Source organism: Oncorhynchus tshawytscha, linkage group LG19, assembly GCF_018296145.1.
Source record: "Oncorhynchus tshawytscha isolate Ot180627B linkage group LG19, Otsh_v2.0, whole genome shotgun sequence".
NCBI classification, from domain to species: Eukaryota; Metazoa; Chordata; class Actinopteri; order Salmoniformes; family Salmonidae; genus Oncorhynchus; species Oncorhynchus tshawytscha.
This window is the reverse complement of record NC_056447.1, coordinates 16009943-16037871: the sequence shown is the minus strand read 5'-3', so window position 1 is coordinate 16037871 and position 27929 is coordinate 16009943. Positions and strand designations below refer to the sequence as shown.

At 42.5% G+C, this 27929-nt stretch overlaps 1 protein-coding gene across 4 annotated transcripts in view; it reads right to left on the bottom strand.

Annotated features, from left to right (window-relative positions):
* Positions 1-25740, bottom strand: part of si:ch211-272n13.3 (ankyrin repeat domain-containing protein 26) — a 97939-nt gene extending 72199 nt beyond the window's left edge. For 3 of the 4 annotated variants that reach the window (XM_042301371.1, XM_042301374.1, XM_042301372.1), the window contains exons 1-13: positions 24922-25740; positions 24161-24475; positions 21733-21847; positions 10708-10881; positions 10020-10126; positions 7704-7841; positions 4774-4925; positions 4534-4560; positions 4069-4105; positions 3821-3893; positions 3672-3732; positions 3390-3589; positions 35-227 (exon numbers count right to left, since the gene is read on the bottom strand). In XM_042301371.1, coding sequence (XP_042157305.1) covers positions 35-227; positions 3390-3589; positions 3672-3732; positions 3821-3893; positions 4069-4105; positions 4534-4560; positions 4774-4925; positions 7704-7841; positions 10020-10126; positions 10708-10881; positions 21733-21847; positions 24161-24363 — 1480 coding nt within the window. In that variant the 5' untranslated portion in view covers positions 24364-24475; positions 24922-25740. The remainder of the gene's footprint in view (positions 1-34; positions 228-3389; positions 3590-3671; positions 3733-3820; positions 3894-4068; positions 4106-4533; positions 4561-4773; positions 4926-7703; positions 7842-10019; positions 10127-10707; positions 10882-21732; positions 21848-24160; positions 24476-24921) is intronic. The other variant, XM_042301373.1, reaches the window with a different exon arrangement.
* Between the last annotated feature and the right edge of the window lie 2189 nt (positions 25741-27929).

Genomic DNA, 27929 nt, shown 5'->3' with positions numbered 1-27929 from the left:
ACAGAGATTTTTATCTCTAGATTTAGAAAGTTACCTCTTTGTTTTTCTTTGGAGGTGTCTTGACTTCCAGGGACTGGTGAATCATCAACAAGGGAATCATCTTTCTCCTCTTCTGTCTGATATTTTGTCTTTCCCATATCCTCCTTGAAGCTTTTCTCTTCCTCATCTTCTTCATCACCACCTCTGTCTTCATCATAATCTTCTTCATCCTCTGTGGAATCTTTTTCCTGAGTGGAGAAAAAAATTTGTTCAGGCTCTGTTAACTGCAACAAGCACCTTTTCGATGATGATTAGTTTATAATATTGGTTTGTGTTTGAAGGAATCAAAAAACATTGAACTACATGCCTAAAGCCTAGTTGTTGTTCTATAACTCACCACCTATAACTCTTACCCATTTGATAGGCAGATTGATGCCTTTGACTGGGTCTTCATTGTCTCTAACCTCTAACGTTGCCCTTTCAATGTACTCTGGCTCGTCCTCGAAGGGCGAATCAACATCAACATCATCAATGTCTGTTTGAGGCAATTCTTCCTCTTGATCTGAAAATCCATCGCTCATGTCAGACTCATGCTGCTGAACAGCAGCGACATAAGTACGGTCTTTGCAGTGGGTACTCTGTAGCTCATCATCCTTCTCAGGTTTGTCCTCATGAGTTTCACCAGGGTCATTCTGGTCAATAGTCTCCTGGTCAAGTCCACCTTGTCCGTCAGAGATTTCATCTATATCCTCTATTGGAGTGTGAGCAGCATTCATGGCATCAGGCGTTGGGTCATCCTCGGAATCAAGGTCCGAGGCAGCCTCGTCTTCACTTGAAGTATTTCCAAACATTTTACAAGTCTCAAGACTATGTTTTATTGGTGTCACTGGAAGTCTACCCGATTTCACATCGTAGTTCTCACCAATGCTCTCAATGTCCTCTTCTCCTAGAATTTCTTGTGTGTTATCAGAAACGTTTCCCTCATCAGGAACTTTGATAGTACCACTGGCAAAGTCATATTGCAGTTTTTGGTATTGGCTGTCAGGGTCTTCGCTTCTCTCTTTGTCTTTGTCACTCATAGCAGACGACAAGGGACAGGATAATGCCATCTCTTTTTCATCCTGCCAATCATCAATCATTGACACAGGAACTGACTCAACATCATTTTGGGGTTGAGAGAGATCCAGTTCATCAGCCCCTTTACTTAACATCTCGTTTGCAGTAGTAGGTCTGGATAATGCACTTGTAGACCTGGATATTGGTGATCGCGAGTCTCTTGGCTTCAACTTCTGCTCATCTGCACTCTCAGGCTTGGATATAGGTGATCGTGAATCTCTTGATGTCAACTTCCGCTCATTTGTAATGGCAGGCCTAGATACTTTACTCGTAGGCCTTGATATTGGTGATAGCAAGTCTCTTGATGTCAACCTCTGCTCATTTGCACTCGGAGGCCTGGATATTAGTGATAGCAAATCTCTTGGAGTTGAAGGCCCTCTCTCCAAATTGTCCATGTCCTTTATCTCTCTTCTGGGGGACCATGGAGGGCTTGTCCATTTACGAGGAGAGTTCTCATCTGTCTTGTGTTGAATGGGAGCAATGGCTTCTTTGGGTTCAGGAGACCCTGTAGCTGCTACATCCCTATTCACATAGTAATCATCATCCGAACCATCATCATCATACATATTTTTATCCTCAACTTGTTCACCAGTTCCTGGTAAATCATCATCAAATGATTCTTTAATGGCAGCCTTTTTCTCTCCTGGTTCTGGAGACTCTGCAGGAGAGGCATCGTCATTTGGCATCTCCTCAACTTCATCTACCACATCTTCGTCTTCCCATGAATCATCAGAACACTGTTGGTCCTCGGCCCGGATTCTTGGTGATGCGACACTCAGGCTTGGTGACAACTTACCTGCCTCTACTGAAACATGAACCTCTAAACATCCATCTCTAATGTGTGAGGCACCTTTTTTGACATTGTCATCTGATGAAGAATTCCAGAAGGACTTGGGTTCATCTACCTTTGGTTTTAGTGAGATGCACTTTGGTGATATGCTTTGCACGGGGGAGGTCGATGGTTCTAGTTGGAAATCTGATATTAGATTTTCTCCTTCAAGATGGGGAATCTCATCAATTATCTCATCTTCTCTAGTTGTTGAGGCACCATCAACTTTATCATTTTCATCTGATGTGGAATCCCAAGAGGATTTGCATTTATCTACCTTTGATTGAACGCAATCGTCATTTAGCTCATCATAATCATCTTTAGTGGATGAGGGGCCATTGTCTTCGTCATTTTCATCTGAATGGGAATACCATGAGGATTTGCATTTATCTACCTTTGGTTTAGCAATGTCATCATCATCTTTGGAATCAAAGGAATCGTCTGAAGAACTTGGCCTATGCGTTTCACCATGAGAAACTGTGCTCGTGTTTTTTGGCTCCCCAAGAGTTGAGGTATGATCTAAAGCTTCTCTGATATCTTCATCATCAGCAATAAGCTTTGCTTCATCACTCCAGTAGTCTGCAGGTGCATCTTCATCACCAATCTCTTCTTCATCATCATCATCAAAATCATCTAAGTTTCTCTGTGATGGAAGAACTCCGGTGCTGTGTGGGGGAGTCTTGGGCACTGCTGGAAAACCTGGCTCTGGAACAAACTTATGATCTGATGTCCCATTTAGCTCATAACCTAAACTGTCCTCTTCATCTGAAAACCTGGACTCTACCCTGATGGCTGACACCACACAGTCCTCCTCTACATCTAGAGTTGCTGGGATACCATAGTTTGATGTTCCAAATAGAATCTCAGGAACCATTCTCTCATTGGCTTGGCGCTCCGCATTGAAAACCTTCTTAGGAGCCCCCATCTCTCCAGCTGTATCGACATGTTCTGAATCAGCTACTACAGTATCAGAGACCTTAATACCGGGAATAGTTTGATCATCCTCATCAACAATTTCAACAGCTTCAGCACTGGATGTTTTGGGCACTTCCTCTGTTCCAATTCCTTCTGCCTTGACCGAAGTTGCAGCAACGTCACACTCTTCCTCCTCTTCGCCTTCCTGCTCTTCTTCATAGTCATCTTCATCATCCTCATCTTCCTCCTCATCCTCATCATCTTCCTCCTCGTAATCTTCATCGTCTTCGTCATCATCTTCGTCCTCCTCTTCATCATCATCCTCATTATCTCCCTCAGGGCTTTCCTCAGGTGAGTCTCCACCTCTCGCCTGACTACCAGACGGCTGCTCGGAGAGCAGCTCACTCCCCTGAGTCTCCTCCAGCTCCGTTCCGTCGCCTTCTGCTTGTAAATGTGTTAATGGATGAGTAAAAGGAGAAAAGGGAGAGAATAGAGAGAAGGGTGTCACACAGAAGCTCAAGTTAACACAGTGTTAGCTACACTACATTACCTTTCTGGAACTCTGGAGACAGGTAGAGATCATCTGGGCAGGTTTGGAGGTAAAGGAGGCAGAGGGTGAGGGGGAGACTAGGTGCTGGGGGGCACTGCTGGGTGGGAAAGCCTTGGGGAGGGATGAGTTTCTCTGGACTTGGTTCTCGCTCTCACACTTGGCCTCAGGGCCGCTCCATGGCTTTTCGAGATCGGTTACAGCTACAGGGCAGGGGTGATAAGTTACTACACAGCCACAGACTAACAGAGGGTTACTAATAAGTGAACAAACTTAAATTATTACCGTCATTCTTTCCCTTTTTGGAGGCATTCATCAGATTCTTTAGGTTTAGCTTTGGATGTTTCTGTAAGATACAAGGAAAATCATACAGCTAGTCAAACTCAAAATGAATCAACAGATGGTTGTGCAAATAATGGTTTCATCATAAAGACCTTTTGGGTTATATCCAATTCGTCCTCTTCATCTGAGGATGGCCAGGAATCGTCTGCTGCACTTTTTGACGCCCTAAAATGTAAGTCAATTTGATGCAGAGAAGTAATGAGGTTCATGGTTGTGCAAATTTACTTACTATATCAGAGAAGATGTAGCCTGTTCCCCCATCCTGACCACTGCGCTTGATACAGAATGTAAGGTCGCGAGATAAGGATGGTCGAACGAGGCTAAGATGATCATTGCTTACCGGCTTATTGACTCCGTTTGCGAATTGTCTTCAACATCTGCAACACGGTAAGCCAAATTAGTATTGTCAAGGATCAATTTCAACAGTTCTAGGTGTGATAACATTTAAAATCAGCTGATGATCACAAATAACAAAAGACATACATCTACAGCTTCACCATGAAATGATTAATCATACACTGCAGATTTTCACACCCTAACTATCTTAAATTAAAAAAGCCACCGGGAGAAAAGCTCACTACAAAACACTGCAATCAAGTGTATAGAACAACAAGCTCAGTCTATCCTCGCTGGGATCAAGAAGGCCAACACTAGCTGAACACAAATTAGTCAGTTAAATACCAAAGTTAGATAGAAAATACTTTAGCCTAAATGCCTCACAAACACGTTCCTTTCATCTCTGAAATTACACAATGCTTTACAAGTTTGTCTGATCTTGTTGTGCTATTTTCACTGCTGGCAATACCTCTCCCTCCTTCACTTGCTCCTTGCTCTAGATCCAGCCAAGTGGTATTGCATGAGGGGTAAATGAAACAATCGAGGTGAATGAATAATATTAACATGGAAATGAACATGAAAAATTGCACATTGCCTTAACCTGTTACAGAAGACAATACATACAGTAACTTAAATTTGCATTATAGTCATTAGTAAACACACATAAATCAATGTAACATTATGAGATGAAATGGAATCCTTTATGTACCATCTTTGTCAGTTGCTGGTCCCCCCAGAGAGAAGCCTGCTTCTTCGGAAGGGCTGCACAACATGGAAGCTCGCTTCTTTTTGGCAGGGGCGTGGGCGGGAGATGGCATGGACTTCCTCTTGGTGCCATGCTCAATAATGAGATGGGAACAACTGAAACAAGGATGACATAGGATTGGAAATGCATCTACTGTTAAATAAACTTTATTGATCCCCAAAGAGGAAATTGGATTCATCACCAGCATAAGTCACAAAAAGAACAAGACATAATCACAGGCATACATCAGAACAAGGAGAAAATATGGCTGGTTGAACAAGAATAGAAAATCTGTTAACTGTGCTAAACAACTAAGAAAAGACAACGGACAACAAATAAAATGTTATTTGCCACATGCAACGAATACTTACAAGGCTTTAACCAACAATGCAGTTCAAGAAACAGTTACATTAACTAAACAAACTAACGTAAAAAAGAAATAATCTAAAAGTAACAAACTTACATATCAATAATGAGCCTCTATAAAAAGTTCATGTGCGGGCCTATAGGTTAGTCGTGGTCATTTGTAAAGTGACTATGCATAGATAACAAACAGCGAGTAGCAGCAGTGTAAAAACTAAGGAGGGGTGTCAATGTAAATAGTCCGGGCGGCCATTTGATTAATTGTTTAGCCATCTTATGGCTTTGGGTTAGAAGCTGTTGAGGAGCCTTTTGGTCCTAGACTTGGCGCTCTGGTACCGCTTGCCGAGTGGTAGTAGAGAGAACAGTCTATGACTAGGGTGGCTGGAGTCTTTGGCAAATTTTAGGGCCTTCCTCCGACACCACCTAGTATATAGGTCCTGGATGTCAGAAAGCTTGGTCCAAGTGATGTACTGGGCTGTACGCACTACCCTCTGTAGCGCCTTATGGTCAGATGCCGAGAACCTGCCATACCAGGCGGTGATGCAACCATACCAGGCGGTGATGCTCTTGATGGTGCAGCTGTCGAACTTTGAGGATCTGGGGACCCATGCCAAATCATGTCAGTCTCCTGATGGGGAAAAGGTGTTGTCATGCCATCTTCACAACTGTCTTTGTGTGTTTGGACCATGACAGTTTGTTGGTGATGTGGACACCAAGGAACTTGAAACTATCGACCTGCTCCAATTCAGCCCCGTCGATGAGAATGGGGGCCTGTTCCGCCCTCCTTTTCCTATAGTCCACCTTCAGCTCCTTTGTGTTGCTCACATTGAGGGATAGGTTGTTGTCCTGGCATCACCCGGCCAGGTCTCTGACCTTCTCCCTATAGGCCATCTCATCGCTGTCGGTGATCAGGCCTACCACTATTGTGTCGTCAACAAACTTAATGATGGTCTTTGAGTCGTGCTTGGCCACGCAATCATGGGTGAACAGGGAGTATATTCAGACATAATACTCAGACATAATTTTAGTGTTTTCTATCCAAATCTACCAATTATATGCATATCCTAGCTTCTGGGCCTGAGTAGCAGGCAGTTTACTTTGGGCACACTTGTCATCCGGATGAGAAAATAGTGCCCCCTAACCTTAGGAAGTTTTAAAGCAGCAAAGGGGGTGACCAACTCCATATAAATGCCCATGATTTTGGAACAAGATGTTTGACAAGCAGGGATCCACATACTGCTGACCATATAGAGTACATAGTGCATTTGGAACGTATTCAGACCCCTTGACTTTTTACACAATATTCCTTGACTTATTCCAAAAATTATCAAATTATTTCCGCCCCCCTCAATTTACACACAATCTCCCACAATGACAAAGCAAAAACAGGTTAAGCCATTTTAGAAAATTGATTAAATATAAAAAACTTATATCACTTTGACATAAGTATTCAGACCCTTTACTCTGTACTTTGTTGAAGCACCTTTGGCAGCGAAGAGTCTTGAGTCATCTTGGGTATGACGCAACAAGCTTGGCACACCTGTATTCGGGGAGTTTCTCCTATTCTTCTCTGCAGATCCAATCAAGCTCTATCAGGTTGGATGGGGAGTGTCGCTGCACAGCTATATTCAGGTGTCTACAGAGATGTTCGATCTGGTTCAAGTCCGGGCTCTGGCTGGGCCACTCAAGGACATTCAGAGACTTATTCCGCTACTCTGCAGTGTCTTGGCTGTGTGCTTAGGGGGTCGTTGTTCCTGTTGGTAGGTGAATTCTAACTAGTCTCCTAGTCCCTGCCTCTGAAAAACATCCCCACAGCATTATGCTGCCACCACCATGCTTCACCGTAGGGATGGTGCCATGTTTCCTCCAGAAGTGACGCTTGGCATATTAGTCCGGTGGAAATCTGTCCTTTGGTCTGACGAATCCTAATTTTAGATGTTTGCTTCCAACCGCTGTCTTTGTGAGACGCAGAGTAGGTGAATGTATGATTTCTGCATGTGTGGTTCCCACCGTGAAGCATGGAGGTGGTGGTGTCATGGTGCTTTGCTGGTAACACGGTCTGTGATTTTTTTTAGAATTCAAGGCACACTTAACCAGCACGGCTAACACAGAATTCTGCAGCGATACACCATCCCATCTGGTTTGCGCTTAGTGGGACTATCTTTTGTTTTTCAACAGGACAATGACCCAACACACCTCCAGGCTGTGTAAGGGCTATTTGACCAAGGAGAGTGATGGATCAGATGACCTGGCCTCTACAATCACCCAACCTTAACTCAATTGTGATGGTTTGGGATGAGTGGGACCACGGAGTGAAGGAAAAGCAGCCAACAAGTGCTCAGCATATGTGGGAACTTCAAGACTGTTGAAGTTAAATGCCAGATAAACGCCAAGAGTGTGCAAAGCTGTCATCAAGGCAAAGGGTGGCTACTTTTTAGAATCTCAAATATAAAATTTATTTTGATTTGTTTAAGACTTTTTTGGTTACTACATGATTCCATGTCTAAGGTATTGACAGTTTGAGTACTTACGCGTGGTGTCCATTCATCACAGCATAGTCATCGGACGACCATCCATTATTGTCCTTTAAGGTGATGTCTGCGTCGTACTGCAGGAGTAGCCGCACCATACTGATTTGTCCATTGCAAGCAGCGATCATCAATGGGGACCTAAAGGTAGCATAAGATGAAGGTTGAATAAACGTGCACATATCGGTCTGTGCATTCTCCAATATCAGAATCAAAAGCATTCCAAAACTCCATTCCCTTTCTTGAAGTAACCTAATCACAGATATGACAAAAGCTAAGTAATGGAACCCTTGCCGTCACCTAATAATGTGTGTCAGATCACAGATTACATCAAGGCAGGGAAGAAAGAAGGAAGAGTTGCCATGGTGCCCTAGGGGGCAGCCTAGCTGGGCTGTTAAGAGCTAGCAAATGTTATTATATTTAGTGTTTTTATGTTCAATTATTTTTCTGCAAGCTATTGGTAGACAGATAGAGATCAAGTAAATCTGGGATCTGTTATTTTCAATAGCAGCAGGAAATGTATTAGAGCTACTGGACTGCTAAGATAGCTGCTAGCTTTGCCAATGCGGTTTTCATTTGAACATACTGTCTTTGGGGAGCTCATGCCGGGGATTTCTTCCGAGGTGTCGGGAGGCTTGGACAGACTGGACTCGTGCTGAATCGTGGCGCTGTAATGGAAGCATGCTACACCGGGACTGGGAGACCATTAAGCCACTGGAGATCACTTGGGAAGGTTTAGAGTAATGACTGATCTGACTCAACTCAGCGAGGATGGCGAGACAATGACAAAATGTGCAAGGCAAGGCGGAGCCAGGCTACTTGCAAGTCGTTGCAACCAAAACGGATTGGACAGTGAATGATGCTGGCTGGCTAGTTCTGCCATCTATTCCCAAGGACAGCAACCATTGTCATCTGGAGGACTATACAAATGTGTTATGTTTTGCAGTTAAATTATTTTGGCTGTGACTTTTACTGCAATTTAGCTTTTAGCTGTGAATGTGTAACATGTTTGAAGTTTGGCCAAATGTATTTAGGTTGCTGACAAGTCTTTAAAATCGAGCACACAGCCATGCAATCTCCATAGAGAAACAAAAGGCAGTAGAATGGCCTTACTGAAGAGCTCTGACTTTCAACGTGGCACCGTCATTGTACATTACCTTTCCAACAAGTCAGTTTGTCAAATTTATGCCTTGTTAGTGCTGTCCCGGTCAGCTGTAAGTGTTATTGTGAAGTGGAAAGGTCTAGGAGCAACAACAGCTAAGCCACGAAGTGGTAGGCCACACAAGCTCACAGAACAGGACTGCCGAATGCAGAAGCGCGTAGCTTTTAGAAATTGTCTGTCCTCGGGCTGGAACACTAACTACCGAGTTCCAAACTGCCTCTGGAAGCTATGTAAGCACAATAACTGTTTGTCGAAAACTTGATGAAATTGGTTGCATAAGATCACCATGGGCAATGCCAATCCTCGGCTGGAGGAGTGTAAAAGCTCACCACCATTGGAGCAGTGGAAACGCGTTTTCTGGAGTGATGAATCACGCATCACCATCTGGCAGTCCGACAGACAAATCTTGGTTTGGCGGATGTTAGGAGAAAGCTACCTGCCCAAATGCATAATGCCAACAATAAAGTTTGGTGGAGGAGGAATAATGGTCTGGGGCTGTTTTTCATAGTGCCAGTGAAGGCGAATCTTAACGCTACAGCATACAATGACATTCTAGACAAATCGGTGCTTCCAACTCTTTGGCAACAGTTTGGGGATGGCCCTTTCCTGCTTCAGGATGCCCCCGTTCGTTCACAAGAGAGGTCCATACAGAAATGGTTTGTTGAGATCAGTGTGGAAGAACTTGACTGGCCTGCACAAAGCCCTAACGTCAACCCCATCGAACACCTTTGGGATTAATTGGAACAGCGACTGCGAGCCAGGCCTAATGGCCCAACATCAGTGCCAGACCTCACTAATGCTTGTGGCTGAATGGAAGCAAGGCACCACAGCAATGTTCCAACATCTAGTGGAAAGCCTTCCCAGAAGAGGAGGCTGTTATAGCAGCAAAAGGGGGGACCAACTCCATATTAATGACATTGATTTTTGGAATGAGATGTTTGACGAGCAGGTGTCCACCTACTTTTACATTTAACTTCTTTGGGTCATCCTCGACAAATGCTTAAATGCATTGTATCCACATTGTGGACATTGTCCACATTATTTGACAAGGGTCAAATAATGAATTTCTTTGATATAATTTATTTGTTTACTATTCAACCAGATCTCTCCATCTCAGGAAAATGGATTTGATCTTTAAAAGCATCACACAAACCCACCTGTGTCCCTGGTCCTTAGTGTTGACGTCGGCCCCCTCCTTGAGGAGGAACTCGACCATCTCGGCATGATTCTCCTTCACTGCCATAGTCAGAGGGGAGTATCCCTCCTGCAAGATCATCCAAACATGCATTGTCAAATATCTTGTAGATCCACATAGCTTAGTCATGTTTGTACCACAGTAACAGCTCTCCTACCCTCAGCTTCATCCTCTTTCTCTATCAACCTATGAGTCAGGATTACTCTTCAGCAATCTGGGGCCTTGTTAAGATCTCTCTCTCGGACCAGTGCCTGAGCAGTGACAGTCCTGAGTGGTGCTAGAGGATCTGTGAGCAACAAATTGACTCATCTGTAGGATTGGGTTGGTGTAAGCCAAGGGTGTCAAACTCAAATCCTGCAGGGCCGTTCCTGTGTGTCTTCTGGTTTTTATTATTTCCTTTAAAATGTGTCCAAAATTAAGATCTAGACAACCAGATGAGGGGAATTCCTAACTAGTAGATTAAGTACAAGGGAGGTGCGAAAACCCGCTGATGCTCAGCCCTAAAATAATTGAGTTTGGCACTTCTGGTGTAACCAATAGGGAGACAATTCAACCTGGCCTATCATAGTGCAAGATGGAGCTACCACCATATTGCTCCTACTACAAGTTGGAGCTACCACCATATTGTCACTTATGGACCCACGGCTCACCTTGTTCTGGGCGTTGACATTGGCCTCGTGCTCCAGCAGCAGCATAGCGGTGGAGAAGGCAGGTATGCAGGAGGCCAGGTGCAGGGCCGTGTTGCCATTGATGTCCACCAGATTAGGTTCGGCATCATGCTCTAGCAGCGTGGCCACGCAGCGTTCCTGCTGGCATTGCACTGCCTGCCAGGGGTACGGAGGAGAGGAACATTAAGATAGAAATATGTTATGCACAAAAAACATCACTCTGACATATAGAATTAGGAATCACATCAGTTCCATTCATGACATTTCTATCTGCAACAATCCACAACGTTTGCCATTGCAAGAGTTTTGCAAAATGTAAAGGTAGATGGACAAGTTGAAGATTATAGTGATACTAATTTATCAAATTGCAGCTGCCACTACCACTCTTCGAGGGAAGCAGCAATTAAAGAGAACACTTTACAGATGTTAACTATATTGTTGATGATGCATTCGCTCTATGGATATATGACATTCTGGTGAGCAAGGCTTTATCAGTATTGTAGAGCATCAAGTAAGGACAGAAGAGAAGCTGCATGTATCTAATTATAAATAAATTGACAAACAAATTGCCTAACAAATAGTGCTGCTCAGTATACCGAAACGCTGGTACTTTTTCGATACCAGGATATTAAAAACAGTTCGGTACTAGAATTTGTTACTTCAGTCAAATGTGTCTCACAGATCATGCCTGTCTATCAGCTCAGCCGACCCTTTATTATAGTAAGCACCGTGCCTGCTCCACTTAATCATTGCTAGCTTGCAATGGGAGTCTGGGCTGCATCATGTTAACTTCTTTGTAGCATGAGTGGGAGGCTAATACACTTGTGACACAGCATGTAAAAATGTTGAAACAGTTACTGTTCAAAAAACAACGTCCATACAGGCTAGAACACTTTACAATTTAGGAAGATACATAGATATACGCATAGATAATAACAGAGAGTAGCGGCAGCGTAAAGGGGGGGGTAGTCTAGGCAGCCATTTGCTTAGCTGTTCAGGAGTCTTATGGCTTGGGAGTAGAAGCCTTTTAGAAACCTCTCGGACCTAGACTTGGCGCTCCGGTGCCGCTTGCCGTGCAGTAGCAGAGACTAGGGTGGCTGGAGTCTTTGGCAAATTTTAGGGCCTTCCTCCGACACCGTCTGGTATAGAGGTCCTGGATGGCAGGAAGCTTGGCCCCAGTGATGTACTGGGCAGTACGCACTACCCTCTGTAGTGCCTTGAGGTCAGAGGCCAAGCAGGTGCCATAGCAGGCAGTGATGCAACCAGTGATGCTCTCGATGGTGCAGCTGGTGCACCTTTTGAGGATCTGAGAACCCATGCCAAATCTTTTCAGTCTCCTGAGGGCGAATAGGTTTTGTGCCCTCTTCACGACTGTCTTGGTGTGCTTGGACCATGATAGTTTGCTGGTGATGTGGACCCTAAGGAACTTGAAGCTCTCAATCTGCTCTACTACAGCCCTGTCAATGAGAATGGGGGCGTGCACGGGCCTCCTTTTCCTGTAGTCCACAATCATCTCCTTTATCTTGATCACGTTGAGGGAAAGGTTGTTGTCCTGGCACCACACGGTCAGGTCTCTGACCACCTCCCTTTTTTGTCCATTAAAATAACATCAAATTGATCAGAAATACAGTGTAGACATTGCTAATGCTGTAAATGACTATTGTAGCTGGAAACAGCAGATTTTTTTATGGAATATCTACATGGGCGTACAGAGGCCCATTATCAGCCACCATCACTCCTGTGTTCCAATGGCACATTGTGTTAGTTAATCCAAATCTATCATTTTGATAGGCTAATAGATCGTTAGAAAACCCTTTTGCAATTATGTTAGCACAGCTGAAAACTGTTGTCCTGATTAAAGAAGCAATAAAACTGGCCTTCTTTAGACTAGTTGAGCATCAGCATTTGTGGGTTCGATTACAGGCTCAAAATGGCAAGAAACAAAGACCTTTGTACTGGAACTCATTAGTCTATTCCTGTTCTGAGAAATTAAGGCTATTCCATGCAAGAAATTGCCAAGAAACTGAAGACCTCATATAACGCTGTGTTACAGAGCAAACTGGCTCTAACCAGAATAGAAAGAGGAGTGGGAGGCCCCAGTGCACAACTGAACAAGAGGACAAGTATATTAGAGTGTCTCGTTTGAGAAACAGATGCCTCACAAGTCCTCAACTGGTAGCTCCATTAAATAGTACACGTAAAACACCAGTCTCAACGTCAACAGTGAAGAGTGAAGAAGCGACTCCGGGATGTTCCTCTGTTATGTGTCTGTGTTCTTATGCCCATCTTAATCTTTTATTTTTATTGGCCAGTCTGAGATATGGCTTTTTCTTTGCAAATCTGCCTAGAAGGCCAGCATCCCGGAGTCGCCTCTTCACTGTTGACATTGAGACTGGTGCTTTGCGGGTAAAATTATAAACTTGGATTAGCTAACCCAACGTGCCATTGGAACACAGGTGTGATGGTTGCTGATAAATGGGCCTCTTCACGCCTACGTAGATATTCCATTAAAAATGCAGTTTCCAGCAACAAGTCAATTACAACATTAGCAAAGTCTCCACCGTATGTCTGATCGCTTTCATGTTATTTTAATGGTCAAAAAAATGTGTTTCTCTTTCAAAAACAAGAACATTTCTAAGTGACCTCAAACTTTTGAACGGTAGTGTACATTCCCACAGAATGATGCTGCTGCCACCACCATGCTTCACCGTAGGGATGGTGACAGGTCTCCTCCAGACTTGATGCTTGGAATTCAGGCCAAAGAGTTCAATCTCGGTTTCATCAGACCAGAGAAACTTGTTTCTCATGGTCTGAGAGTCTTTAGGTGCCTTTTGGCAAACTCCCAACGGGCTGTCATGTGCCTTTTACTGAGGAGTGGCTTCAGTCTGGCCACTCTACCATAAAGGCCTGATTAGTGGAGTGCTGCAGAGATGGTTGTCCTTCTGGAAGGTTCTCCCATCTCCACAGAAGAACTCTAGAGCTTTGTCAGAGTGACCAACGTGTTCTTGGTCACCTCCCTCTCCCCTGATTGCGCAGTTTGACCAGCTCTAAGAAGAGTCTTGGTTGTTTCAAACATCTTCCATTTAAGAATGATGGAGGCCACAGTGATCTTGAGAGCCTTCAATGCTCCAGATATTTTTTGGTACCCTTCCCCAGATCTGTGCCTCAACACAATCCTGTCTCTGAGCGCTACGGACAATTCCTTCAACAATATGGCTTGGTTTTTGCTCTAACATGTACTGTCAACTAGAGGTCTACCGATAACGATTTTTCAACGCTGATGCCGATTATTGGAGGACCAAAAAAGGCAGATTCTGGGTAAATCGGTCTATTTTTGTTTATATATATATATATGTATATTTGTAATTAATGACAATTACAACAATACTCAATGAACACTTATTTTAACTTAATATAATACATTAAATAGATTTATATTGTCTTAAATAAATAATGAAACATGTTCAATTTGGTTTAAATAATGCAAAAACAAAGTGTTGGAGAAGAAAATAAAAGTGCAATATTTGCATGTAAGAAAGCTAACGTTTAAGTTCCTTGCTCAGAACATGAGAACATATGAAAGCTGGTGGTTCCTTTTAACATGAGTCTTCAATATTCCCAGGTAAGAAGATAAATGATAGTTATTATAGGAATTATAGGACTATTTCTCCCTATACCATTTGTATTTCATATACCTTTGACTTTTGGATGTTCGTATAAGCACTCTAGTATTGCCAGCCTAATCTCTGGAGATGATAGGCTGGAAGTCATAAACAGCACTGTGCTTCAAGCATTGCGTAAAGCTGCTGGCAAACGGAGGAAAGTGCGATTTCAATGAATGCTTACGAGCCTGCTGCTGCCTACCACCGCTCAGTCAGACTGCTCTATTAAATATCAAATCAGACTTAATTATAATAAACACACAGAAATACGAGCCTTAGGTAATTAATATGGTCATATCCGGAAACTATCATTTAGAAAACAAAATGTTAATTCTTTCAGTGAAATACGGAGCCGTTCCGTATTCTATCGAACATGTGGTAACCCTAAGTCTAAATATTGCTGTTACATTGCACAACCTTCAATGTTATATCATAATTATGTAAAAATCTTGCAAATTAATTACGGTCTTTGTTAAGAAGAAATGGTCTTCACACAGTTCGCAATGAGCTAGGCGACCCAAACTGCTGCATATACCCTGACTCTGCTTACACTGAATGCAATAGAAGTGACACAGTTTCAGGCACCGCATTGATTATATGCAACGCAGGACAAGCTAGTTAAACTAGTAATATCAACCATGTGTAGTTAACTAGTGATTATGTTAAGATTGATATTTTTTTTTATAAGATAAGTTCAATGCTAGCTTGCAACTTACCCTGGCTCCTTGCTGCCTGCACTCACGTAACAGGTGGTCAGCCTGCCATGCAGTCTCCTCGTGGATTGCAATATAATCGTCCATAATCGGCATCCAGAAATGCTGATTACCGATTGTTATGAAATCTTGAAATAGGCTATTCCGATTTGGCCTTCTGACACCATCATGTATGAGGTCCTGGGTGCAGCAAGATTGGCCCTAGTGATGTACTGGGCCGTACGCACTACCCTCTGTAGAACCTTGCGGTCGGAAGCCGAACAGTTGCCATACCAAGAGGTAATGCAACCAGTCAGGATGCTCTCAATGGTGCAGCTGTAGAACCTTTTGAGGATCTGGGGACCCATGCCAGATCATATCAGTCTCTTGAAGTGGAATAGGAGTTGTCGTGCCCTTTTCAACTGTCTTGGTGTGTTTGGACCATGATAGTTTGTTAGTTATGTGGACGGCAAGGAACTTTAAGCTCTCGACCCGTTCCACTACCGCCCCATCGATGTGAATGGGGGCGTGCTTGGCCCCGCTTTTCCTGTAGTCCACGATAAGCTCTTTAGTCTTGCTCACGTTGTTGGAGAGGTCATAGTCCTGACACCACACTGCAAAATCTCTGACCACCTCCATGTAGGCTGTTTCATTATTGTTGGTGATTAGGCCTACCACCATTGTGTTGTCGGCAAACTTAATGATGGTGTTGGAGTCGTGCCTGGCCATGCAGTCGTGGGTGAACAGGGAGTACAGAAGGGGACTGAAAACGCACCCCTGGGGGGCTTCAGTGTTGAGGATCAGTGTAGTAGATGTGTAGTTGCCTACCCTTACCACCTGGGGGCGGCCCGTCAGGAAGTCCAGGATCCAGTTGCAGAGGGAGGTGTTAAGTCCCAGGAGCCTTAGCTAGTTGATGAGCTATGAGAGTACTATGGTGTTGAACGCTGAGCTGTTGTCAATGAATACCACTCTCACATTTCAAAACACTTCATGGCTATAGACGTGAGTGCTACGGGTCTGTAGTCATTTAGGCAGGTTGTGTTCGTGGGCACAGGGACTATGGTAGTCTGCTTGAAACATGTTGGTATTAGTCTCTGTCAGGGACAGGTCACAAATGTCAGTGAAGACACCTGCCAGTTGGTCATCACATGCCCGGAGCACATGTCATGGTAATCCAACTGGCCCCGCAGCCTTGAGTATGTTGACCTGTTTAAAAAAGTCTTACTCACGCCGGCTACGAAGAGAATGATCACACAGTCTTCCGGAACAGCTGATGCTCTCATGCATGCCTCAATGTTGCTTGCCTCGAAGAGAGCATAGAAGTGATTTACAGTGCCTTGCGAAAGTATTCGGCCCCCTTGAACTTTGCGACCTTTTGCCACATTTCAGGCTTCAAACATAAAGATATAAAACTGTATTTTTTTGTGAAGAATCAACAACAATTGGGACACAATCATGAATTGGAACAACATTTATTGGATATTTCAAACTTTTTTAACAAATCAAAAACTGAAAAATTGGGCGTGTTACACCTGTGTGTAATCAAGTCTCCGTATAAATGCACCTGCACTGTGATAGTCTCAGAGGTCCGTTAAAAGTGCAGAGAGCATCATGAAGAACAAGGAACACACCAGGCAGGTCAGAGATACTGTTGTGAAGAAGTTTAAAGCCGGATTTGGATACAAAAAGATTTCCCAAGCTTTAAACATCCCAAGGAGCACTGTGCAAGCGATAATATTGAAATGGAAGGAGTATCAGACCACTGCAAATCTACCAAGACCTGGCCGTCCCTCTAAACTTTCAGCTCATACAAGGAGAAGACTGATCAGAGATGCAGCCAAGAGGCCCATGATCACTCTGGATGAACTGCAGAGATCTACAGCTGAGGTGGGAGACTCTGTCCATAGGACAACAATCAGTCGTATATTGCACAAATCTGGCCTTTATGGAAGAGTGGCAAGAAGAAAGCCATTTCTTAAAGATATCCATAAAAAGTGTTGTTTAAATTTGCCACAAGCCACCTGGGAGACACACCAAACATGTGGAAGAAGGTGCTCTGGTCAGATGAAACCAAAATTGAACTTTTTGGCAACAATGCAAAACGTTATGTTTGGCGTAAAAGCAACACAGCTCATCACCCTGAACACACCATCCCCACTGTCAAACATGGTGGTGGCAGCATCATGGTTTGGGCCTGCTTTTCTTCAGCAGGGACAGGGAAGATGGTTCAAATTGATGGGAAGATGGATGGAGCCAAATACAGGACCATTCTGGAAGAAAACCTGATGGAGTCTGCAAAAGACCTGAGACTGGGATGGAGATTTGTCTTCCAACAAGACTATGATCCAAAACATAAAGCAAAATCTACAATGGAATGGTTCAAAAATAAACATATCCAGGTGTTAGAATGGCCAAGTCAAAGTCCAGACCTGAATCCAATCGAGAATCTGTGGAAAGAACTGAAAACTGCTGTTCACAAATGCTCTCCATCCAACCTCACTGAGCTCGAGCTGTTTTGCAAGGAGGAATGGGAAAAAAATTCAGTCTCTCGATGTGCAAAACTGATAGAGACATACCCCAAGCGATACCAAGCAATACCCCAATTTTACACGCCCAATTTTTCAGTTTTTGATTTGTTAAAAAAGTTTGAAATATCCAATAAATGTCGTTCCACTTCATGATTGTGTCCCACTTGTTGTTGATTCTTCACAAAAAAATACAGTTTTATATCTTTATGTTTGAAGCCTGAAATGTGGCAAAAGGTCCCAAAGTTCAAGGGGGCCGAATACTTTCGCAAGGCACATAAGACGAGCGTCGGAGCTTGTGTAGTACGATTCAATCGTAGCCCTGTATTGATGCTTTGCCTGTTTGATGGTTCGTCAGAGGGCATAGCACTATTTCTTATAAGCTTCCGGGTTAGAGTCCCGCACCTTGAAAGCAGCAGTTCTACCCTTCAGCACAGTGCGAATGTTGCCTGTAGTCCATGGCTTCTGGTATGTACGTACAGTCGCTGTGGGGACGACGTCCTCAATGCACTTATTGATAAAGCCAGTGACTGATGTGGTGTACTCCTCAATGCCATCGGAAGAATCCAGGAACATGTTCCACTCTGTGATAGCAAAACAGTCCTGCAGTTTAGCATCTGCTTAACCTGACCACTTTTTTATAGACTCACTGGTGCTTCTCACGAGTCACTGGTGCGTCCTACTTTAATTGTTGCTTGTAAGCAGGAATCAGGAGGATAGATTTGTGGTCGGATTTACCAAATGGAGGGCAAGGGAGGGCGAGGGAGAGCTTTGTACGCGTCTCTGTGTGTGGAGTACATGAGACCTAGAATTTCTCGTTCTCTGGTTGCACATTTATTAACATGTTGAAAGAAATTAGGTAGAACTCATTTAAGTTTCCCTGCATTAAAAAGTCTCCAGACACTAGGAGCGCAGCCTCTGGGTGAGCGGTTTCCTGTTTTCTTATTTCCTTAAACAACTGACTGAGTGCGGTCTTTGTGCCAGCATCCGTCTGTGGTGGTAATTAAACAGCCACGAAAAGTAAAGCTGAAAACTCTCTAGGCAAGTAGTGTGGTCTGCAATTTATCACAAGAAACTCACTTCAGGCGAGCAAAATCTAGAGACTTCCGTAGATTTCGTGCACCAGCCGTTGTTTATGAATATGCACAGACCGCCCCACCTCCTCTGCACCGGCAAGATAGAATGGCACACTCCGGTAAGACAATATCCCACTAGCTGAATATCCATGTCATAATTCAGCCACGATTCCATGAAACATAAGATATTACAGTTTTTGATGTCCCTTTGGTAGAATATTCATGATCGTATCTCATCTGATTTATTGTCCAATGATTGCACGTTGGCGAGTAATATTGACAGTAATGGCAGCTTTCCCACTCACTTTCTGCGGGTCCTAACGAGGCACCCCGCTCTGTGTGTTCTGTACCTGCGTCTCTTCCTCTTGCAAATAACTGGGATGTTGGCCTTGTCGGGTGTTCGGAGAATGCCCTGTGCGTCCTGCTTGTTGAAGAAAAAATCTTTGTCTAATCCGAGGTGAGTGATCGGTATTCTGATATCCAGAAGCTATTTTTTGCCGTAAGTTACGGTTGCAGAAACATTATGTACAAAATAAGTTACAAGTATCACAATTCAAGTGGGTCTGTCTCCTAGAGATGAACGTACTTTAGTGCGAAAAGTGCAAATCAATCCCAGAACAACAGCAAACAACCTTGTGAAGATGCTGGAGGAAACAGGTACAAAAGTATCTATATCCACAGTAAAACGAGTCCTAGATCAACATAACCTGAAAGGCCGCTCAGCAAAGAAGAAGCCACTGCTCCAAAACCGCCATAAAAAAGCCAGACTAAAGTTTGCAACTGCACATGGGGACAAAGATGGTACTTTTTGAGGAATGTCCTCTGGTCTGATGAAACAAAAATAGAACTGTTTGGCCATAATGACCATCGTTATGTTTGGAGGGAAAAGGGGGAGGCTTGCAAGCCGAAGAACACCATCCCAACCGTGAAGCACGAAGGGTGGCAGCATCATATTGTGGGGGTGCTTTTCTGCAGGAGGGACTGGTGCACTTCACAAAAAAAAGAAGGCGTCATGAGGAAGGAAAATTATGTGGATATATTGGGGTGGCAGCATAGCCTAGTGGTTAGAGCGTTGGACTAGTAACCGGAAGGTTGCGAGTTCAAACCCCCGAGCTGACAAGGTACGAATCCGTCGTTCAGGCAGTTAACCCACTATTCCCAGGCTGTCGTTGAAAATAAGAATGTGTTCTTAACTGACTTGCCTGGTTAAATAAAGGTTAAATAAAGGTTTAAAAAAATAAATAATAATAATAATAATAATATTGAAGCAACATCAGTCAGGAAGTTAAAGCTTGGTCGCAAATGGGTCTTCCAAATGGACAATGACCCCAAGCATTCTTGACAATGACCCCAAGCATTCTTGAACTTGTTCTCAACTTGCCTACCTGGTTAAATAAAGGTGAAATAAATAAATACAATTCTTCCAAAGTTGTGGCAAAATGGCTTGAGGACATCAAAGTCAAGGTATTGGAGTGGCCATCACAAAGCCCTGACCTGAATCCTATAGAAAATGTGTGGGCAGAACTGAAAAAGCGTGTGGGAGCAAGGAGGCCTAAAACCTGACTCAGTTACACCAGCTATATCAGGAGGAATGGGCCAAAATTCACTAAAGTTATTGTGGGAAGATTACCCAAAACTTTTGACCCAAGTTAAACAATTTAAAGGCAACGCTACCAAATACTGAGTAAACTTCTGACCCACTGGGAATGTGATGAAAGAAATAAAAGCTAAAATAAATCTCTACTATTATTCTGATATTTCATATTCTTAAAATAAAGTGGTGATCCTAACTGACCTAAGAAAGGGAATTTTTACTAGGATTAAAATGTCAGGAATTGTGAAAAACTGAGTTTAAATGCATTTTGCTAAGGTGTATGCAAACTTCCGACTTCAACTGTATATACCGTATTCTTTTCTACAGTATTTAGTCAATGCCACTCCGACATTGATCACCCTAATATTTATATATTTATAAATTCCATTATTTTACATCTAAATTTCTGTATTGTTGTGTGGTGTTAGATACGACTGCACTTTTGGAGCTCGGAACACAAGCATTTCACTACACCTGCAATTACATCTGCTAAATATGTGTATGTGACAAATAAAATTTGATGTAAGTCATAACTGTAATTCGGCCACTCAGGAACATTCACTGTCTTCTTGGCAAGCAACTCCAGTGTAGACTTGGCTTTTTAGGTTATTGTCCTGCTGAAAGGTGAACTCCTCTCCCAATGTCTGTTGGAAAGCAGACATTCAGGTTTTCCTCTAGGATTTTGCCTGTGCTTAGTTCCATTCCGTTTCTTTTTTATCCTGAAAAACTCTATAGTCCTGAACAATTACAAGAACACGCACAAAATGATGCTGCCACCACTTTGAAAATATGGAGAGCGGTACTCATTAATGTGCTGTATTGGTTTGCCCCAAACATTCCACTATGTATTTAGGACAAAAAGTGAATTACTTTGCCACATTTTTTTTGCCTTGCTGCAAACAGGATACATGTTTTGGAATATTTGTATTCTGTACAGGCTTCCTTCTTTTCACTCTGTCAATTAGTTAGCATTGTGGAGTAACTATAATGTGGTTGATCCATCCTCAGTTCTCTCCCACCACAGCCATTAAACTCTAACTGTTTTAAAAAGTCACCATTGGCCTCATGGTAAAATTCATGGGAGGTTTCCTTCCTCTCCGGCAACTGAGTTAGGAAGGACACCTGTATCTTTGTAGTGACTCAATTTTAAATTAAACAGAATGTGGAACAAGTCAACAGGTGTGAATACTTTCTGAGCGCACTGTATCTAAATGCATATCAAATTGTGCTTGAAAGGAAAGATTCACTTCCCAGTGTGACCTAATGAATACCACCCAGGTGTAAATGTATATGGAAGACTCACAGGTAATACATAAGAATTAGGCTACACATAAGCCTATCATCTCAGCAACATGTCTAAATTGAGATGGCCAATCAACTATCATATTCCATCCTCTAATCTTTTTGAAAATGATGGATAATTCCACCCACTGACAAAGCAAAAATAGGACACAGTACCTTCATCAACGGGGATCTGTTTTGATTGTCGCATAGGTTGAGCTTGGCTTTGCTCTCAACCAGGAACTGGACCACGTCTGTATGTCCATTGGCACAGGCAATGTGAAGTGCTGTTCTGAAATGTGAACAAGGGTGACATAAGTGGCAAACAGTCCTTTGGCCCTCCATTTCAAGTCATTGCATCACAATTTCCGGTTGCACTGGTGCGAGCTGCACATTCTACCTGGTCCCCATCAAATCAAAACAACTTATTATTAAGAGGATAAACCTTGAATTTGTTCAACAGTAAAGTGCATTATGATTCCTGTAATTAAAGTGTCTGTCCTGCCACTGTGCATGCCTGTTTCGTTGTCCCTCACACTCTCTCCCCCTCGTGATTGCATAACATTTCAAAATGTAATTCCAGGGGGAAAAACTACTTTGGAAGCAACTAAAAGTCCATATTAAAAAGGAGTGTCTCAGCTTTGTGTAGGTATAAATATATTGAGCTCAAACCACACTGATTTACAATCGAGATATTTGATATGGCTTTCAAATACGAAATTGCACATCGGCAATTGCGAGTGTACTAGGTCTTATTGCAAAGTTTTTTTGGGATATTACATGGCTACTAGCAGTTTATAATTTTCTAATTTAACTAGGCAAGTAAGAACAAATTATTTACAATGACAGCATACCAGAAGGCAAAAGGTCTCCTGCGTGGACGGGGGCTGGGATTAAAAATAAAAATGTAATAAAAATATAGGACAAAACACACATCTCGACAAGAGACACCACAGCACTACATAAAGAGAGTAGTAAGAGTAAGTATTATATTTAGAGTAAACAATCTATCTAATGTGTTGTTTCCACTTCCTAAAGTGGTGAATTAGCACCAATTAGGCCTATAAATATTATTAGTGCACATAAAGATGAAGGAAAATAAATATATTTAACCAAAAAAATCTGAAAATTCTGGAGCCCAATTTTGACCATAAAATAAAAACAGCCTAATTGTCAACCCAAAATTCAAGACAATCACTGGATTAGGTTGCATATTAAACAATTTTGAATCATGCACTTCTGCTTGGACATGATATTCAAAACATAAATAAATCTCAAAAGTCTATTACACTTCTTAATAAAGCATTATGAATGACTATAATGACTTTATAAGATGACTAAAATGTATTATATTGTGCAACGCTGCAGATTTTTTACTTTTTGGTGTGCCACCAAAATTTGGGCTGGTGCCACCAACTGAAAAAGTAGGGGAAAATGTTAGTTTGGAGCCCTGCAAAAGCCACGAAATGTTATCACTCCAGCTTGATTTGTAGCTACACTTAGGCTACACCACACATACACACACACAACTGTTCAAAAGTTTGGGGTCACTTAGAAATGTCTTTGTTTTTGAAAGAAACACACACAAAAAAGTCCATTAAAATTATTCATCTAGTCAATCTATTCTTGCTCTGAGAAATTAAAGCTATTCCATGCAAGAAATTACAAAGAAACTGAAGATCTCGTAAAGCGTTGTGTACTCCTCCCTTCACAGAACAGCGCAAGCTGGCCTAACCAGAATAGAAAGAGGAGTGGGAGGCCCCGGTGCACAACTGAGCAAGAGGACAAGTACGTTAGTGTTTAGTTTGAGAAACAGACGCCTCACAAGTCCTCAACTGGCAGCGCCATTAAATAGTACCCGCAAAACACCAGTCTCAACGTCAACAGTGAAGAGGCGACTCCGGGATGCTGGCCTTCTAGGCAGAGTTCCTCTGTCCAGTGTGTGTTCTTTTGCCCGTTTGTCAACGTTATTTTTATTGGCCAGTCTGAGATACAGCTTTATCTTTGCAACTCTGCCTAGAAGGCCAGCATCCCGGAGTAGCCTCTTCACTTTTGATGTTTTTATATTTGAGATTCTTTAAAGTAGCCACCCTTTGCCTTGATGACAGCTTTGCACACTCAATGTAGAAGCAACAGTACATTTTCATATTTTGGCCATCATACTTTGATTTGGTTTTATTCAAATATCATCCAATTTCATGAAAAACATGATTTTGACTGTTCATGACCTTTAAAAGGTCAAAAATAGCATATAAAGGATCAACTGTGCTGCAAGCACAGGGACATGGATAGAAGTATCCTAAAGTTTAAGGACAGTGACAGAAAGGGTTTTCTAAAGCTAGCCAACTAAAATAGGGTGGCAGTATGAGTAAGTAGTCTAAGTAGCCTCATCCGGTATCTGTGGCGCAAAGTACCTTGATCCACAAGTGCACCCCCTGCCCTGGAAAGAACGGTAGTCTATCACAGGTTGGTAGAGACTGGAGAAGTCATACTCCAACACTTGTCACACATACAGTACATTACACAAGGACTGTCTAAGTACAGACCTCAGAAAGTAACAGTGGCAATACCAGCTACTAACTGGTAATAGTCTCATCATTCATACCTGTTCTCCTTATCAAGCTGATTGATGTCATTCTTCTTGGCCAGATGCTTCAGTTTGGCCAAGTCACCCCCATAAGCAGCCTTGTGTACCTTTCCAAGGTCCTTCTCCTTCAAGTCATAGCCCACAGACAGCACACTCCCAGTGTCTGAGGTGTTAGGTGAGAATCCTTTCTTTTTCTTGGTGAAGTTGAATATCTTCTTCATTGTATATGGTGGATGCCCAGATGACAGTTAGCAGACTGCATTGCCTTTGGCCTTCACTACCTGACACTGAGGTGCCACCGGAGGATCACCACAGCATGCGTCTTTCCCATCCCTAAAAATAAAGCACAGCAAATCGGATTAAGTCATGTCAAAGTCGAGAGAAGGTTGCTGCTGCACCATCGCCGTTGCAAAGACTGAGACGAGGAACTCGCATCAAACGTACTGTGTATAAAGCTACAGTACATTTTGGATCAATTAGCAGCTAAAAAGCCATGGCGATTTTTGGTGCATGGGTTATCATTAATAGGTCACCATATTGGTCTTCAGATTATGCTTATTCGTATGCTGCATACGATTGACAGGAGATCGTAGTACACATTGGCCATGACAAATAATGTACTGCTAAAATAATACGATAATGGCATCATGCACAACAACACAGTTGATATATTCTATAACCAAGGCTAGCTAGCTAACGTTAGCTAACAGCTGGCTATAAGATTGTAGTTACACACGCTCACACACGTTGACAGATCAAGTATATAGATCCGTCCTTACCTTGACTAGTAACTTTAGTAGAATGCCAAAACACCAATATTAATATAACATGTTTCAACCGGCATTAAGCCATATTAACAGACCATGGCTTGCAGGAAGATAACATCGGTTCTAGTGAATTATTTTGGATGGCTCACTCGCTCACTGTCATTACAGTCAGGAAGAAACGTTGATCCAGTCTGTTACCAAGGCGGCTACCCACAAATATCAGTAACAAGTATCAGAAAAACAAATAACGTTACGTTCAAATTCTAATATTATTGTTAATTTCATATGAGCAAATATTACATATCTAGCCATTTCAAGTCGATTCATACAGTTAACCCATAATAACATATTCAAATCAAGTAAAAACCGATTCACATGTTTTTTCCTGGAGTCTAAAGAAGCAATTCAGCTGGCTAGTTACACTAGTTAACGATGCAAACTATCATTAACGTGTTAGTAAACCGTAATCGCAGCCAACGTCGTCACCTCCCAAACGTGAAGCAACCGCGACTTTTAAATTTGTAACAGTCAGCACAGGCAAAGCAAAAACATGTTAGATTAATCCGGTAGTTGGTCCCAAACTAAATCACTAAATTACATTATTGTTTTGAGCTAATAAGGTAGCTAAACAACCTACAATTAACAAGCTAACGTTAGCTAGTTCCGACAGAGAAGTGATTGTAAAAATGTAACGTTATGTCTACATTAGCTAGCTAGGCAGTTTCTGGTTAGCTAATGTGTATTTAGTTAGCGCGCAGGGCAGTCTGCTATCTTGGCTGTCGCATGGTAGCTATAATTCATTTTACTACAAAATGTACATGCAGAAAATAGGTCTAATTTAGATAGTTAGCTAGCTGATAGAAACAAAATGACCTGTTGATCGCTCCTGCTGCCAGCTGCTTCTTCTTCGGGATCGGGTTGGCGGACCGCAGCCAATTGAAAGTTGCATACAACGCCACCTACTGTACAAAATCATGAATACCCATGTTTCTTGACATAGTTTCTCGTCGGGTGATTGGTTGAGCATTTGTGAGTGTGTGATGTCAGATAGATGCTCTACCAAGGCGCCTGTTTATCGAGATCGTGCCGCCTAAATGAGCAGAAGCACCAAAGATTATGGATAAACTGACAACATTTACGTGTCTCTCCGCCCTAACAATGAAAGTCCTCGTCCACAAAGCGGAACGGATGGCTTTCTAGATCCCGCCTTTCTTTCTGTTTGGTTGATAATGCCCGTGTTCTTACGGTGCCAATATATCCTCCAAACACCGGCTTCGAGGGCATTATCACTTTTATACAACGGGTTACCAACATATTGAAATAGTGATTCACATATTTTAATTAAAAACTTTATTTGGATAAATTTATTCATACTATTTAATCCTTCCACAAGATATTGTATCGACCCTGGGTTTATAAACGCGGATATCGACTCTGCCGCTCGAGCATGCTATTGCGGCACAGTCGATAGCGCGCTGGATTTAGGTCTAGAAGGTCGAGGGTTCGAGACCTACACTCTGCCTGTTTCCTTACAGTATATTCCCGATGAAAATCTGGGGTTACTACCCAACTCGTCTGGTCAATCGTTTTATCGGTTCAGTTGCCAGAGTGGAGTCCCAGTCGTTCTGAGAATATGGATGCGACTCAGTCGTTCAATCAAAACGTTCCATTGCCATAACGAGCCAACTATGACTAATTTACAGTCACGTCAAACAGTGCAGCCAGAATAACAACAAAATAGCTGCATTTGTTTAAACTGTTTTCTAGGGACATTTATTTGTCTATAAATAATGAGCTAATTGAGGCGCAATTTCAGCAATTTCGCTAGGCATAGAAAATGTGCTCTCTTATCAGAACACCTTTGTTCAGATGAGCTATATGAGGATTCTGAGTTATGCACTATAGCCTGTTACCATATATGTGATTGAATATTATCTGCTGTTGGCTTGTGTGGATGTATGTATGTGTTTTGCAACATAGCTGACTTGAAACATTGTTAACAGTTTCAGGGCCATGGGCCTTTCTCATGATGGAAAAATACAGAATAACATGAAGACAGGAACTGTGCAATGAGTTGGGGGGGGCACATTCAGAACGTAGTGTTGCGAGAACAAACGGTCTTTTGTTAGATAACAGGAGCCAGGTGCGAGATAACGGTATCGAGCATGAGCGCATAGATATTCTTCACAGCAACAGTTACATCTATCAACTGAAGCGCTTAGGGGGCTGGGACCAGTCTCTGCGCCAACAATCAACGATAGGCTGGGTGAGTTTAAACCACGCCCAGTCTCTACTCTGACAGGCCGGCTCTGAAGCAGGAACTATTTCTGTCAGGGTATATTTATAATATCTTTGTCAAGAACAAGTCAGTTCTCTGTTTGCCCTGCGAGGTGGGACAGAGTGCCCGTATATACGAAAATTGCATTTACCACTTATTGCTTAGCTAATAAAAAATACATAGTATACCATCTGTGACTCATTGTCATATTTATCCTGATACCAGATTCGAATTGACGCAAATCTAACAGCTAGCCAACAACACATCTACTGTAACACAATAATTTCATACTGAAGCTGGAAAGACTGCAAACTAGCTGCATTTCGTTTCATTTTTATCTTTTTTTCAATTGACATTTCTTTGTATATATCCATCAAAACTATGCCAGCTGATTCGTGATTTCAATTGGATGAGAAAGCTGCCTGCCTGTCTCTTCCAACAAGTTCATTACTATGGGACAGCTGGAGATCGAATTTGAATATTGAAACAATGTTGCAAATGTCGGAGAGCTGGACAGCAAGTTTAATACAAAACTCCACTGTTGAATACTAAATGTTAGTCTAAATGAAATGAGAGATAATTTCTAGATGCTTTTTATAGTGGAGATCAAGTTTTTTTTAAATGCCTGACTGGGCTGATGAGACAGTGGATCAGATGGAATAAAGTAAATAGACATTTTAACGTCCTAAATTTAGCAGGCGGTAACTTGTGGAATAGACACTGGCTGGAATGCGGTTTTAAC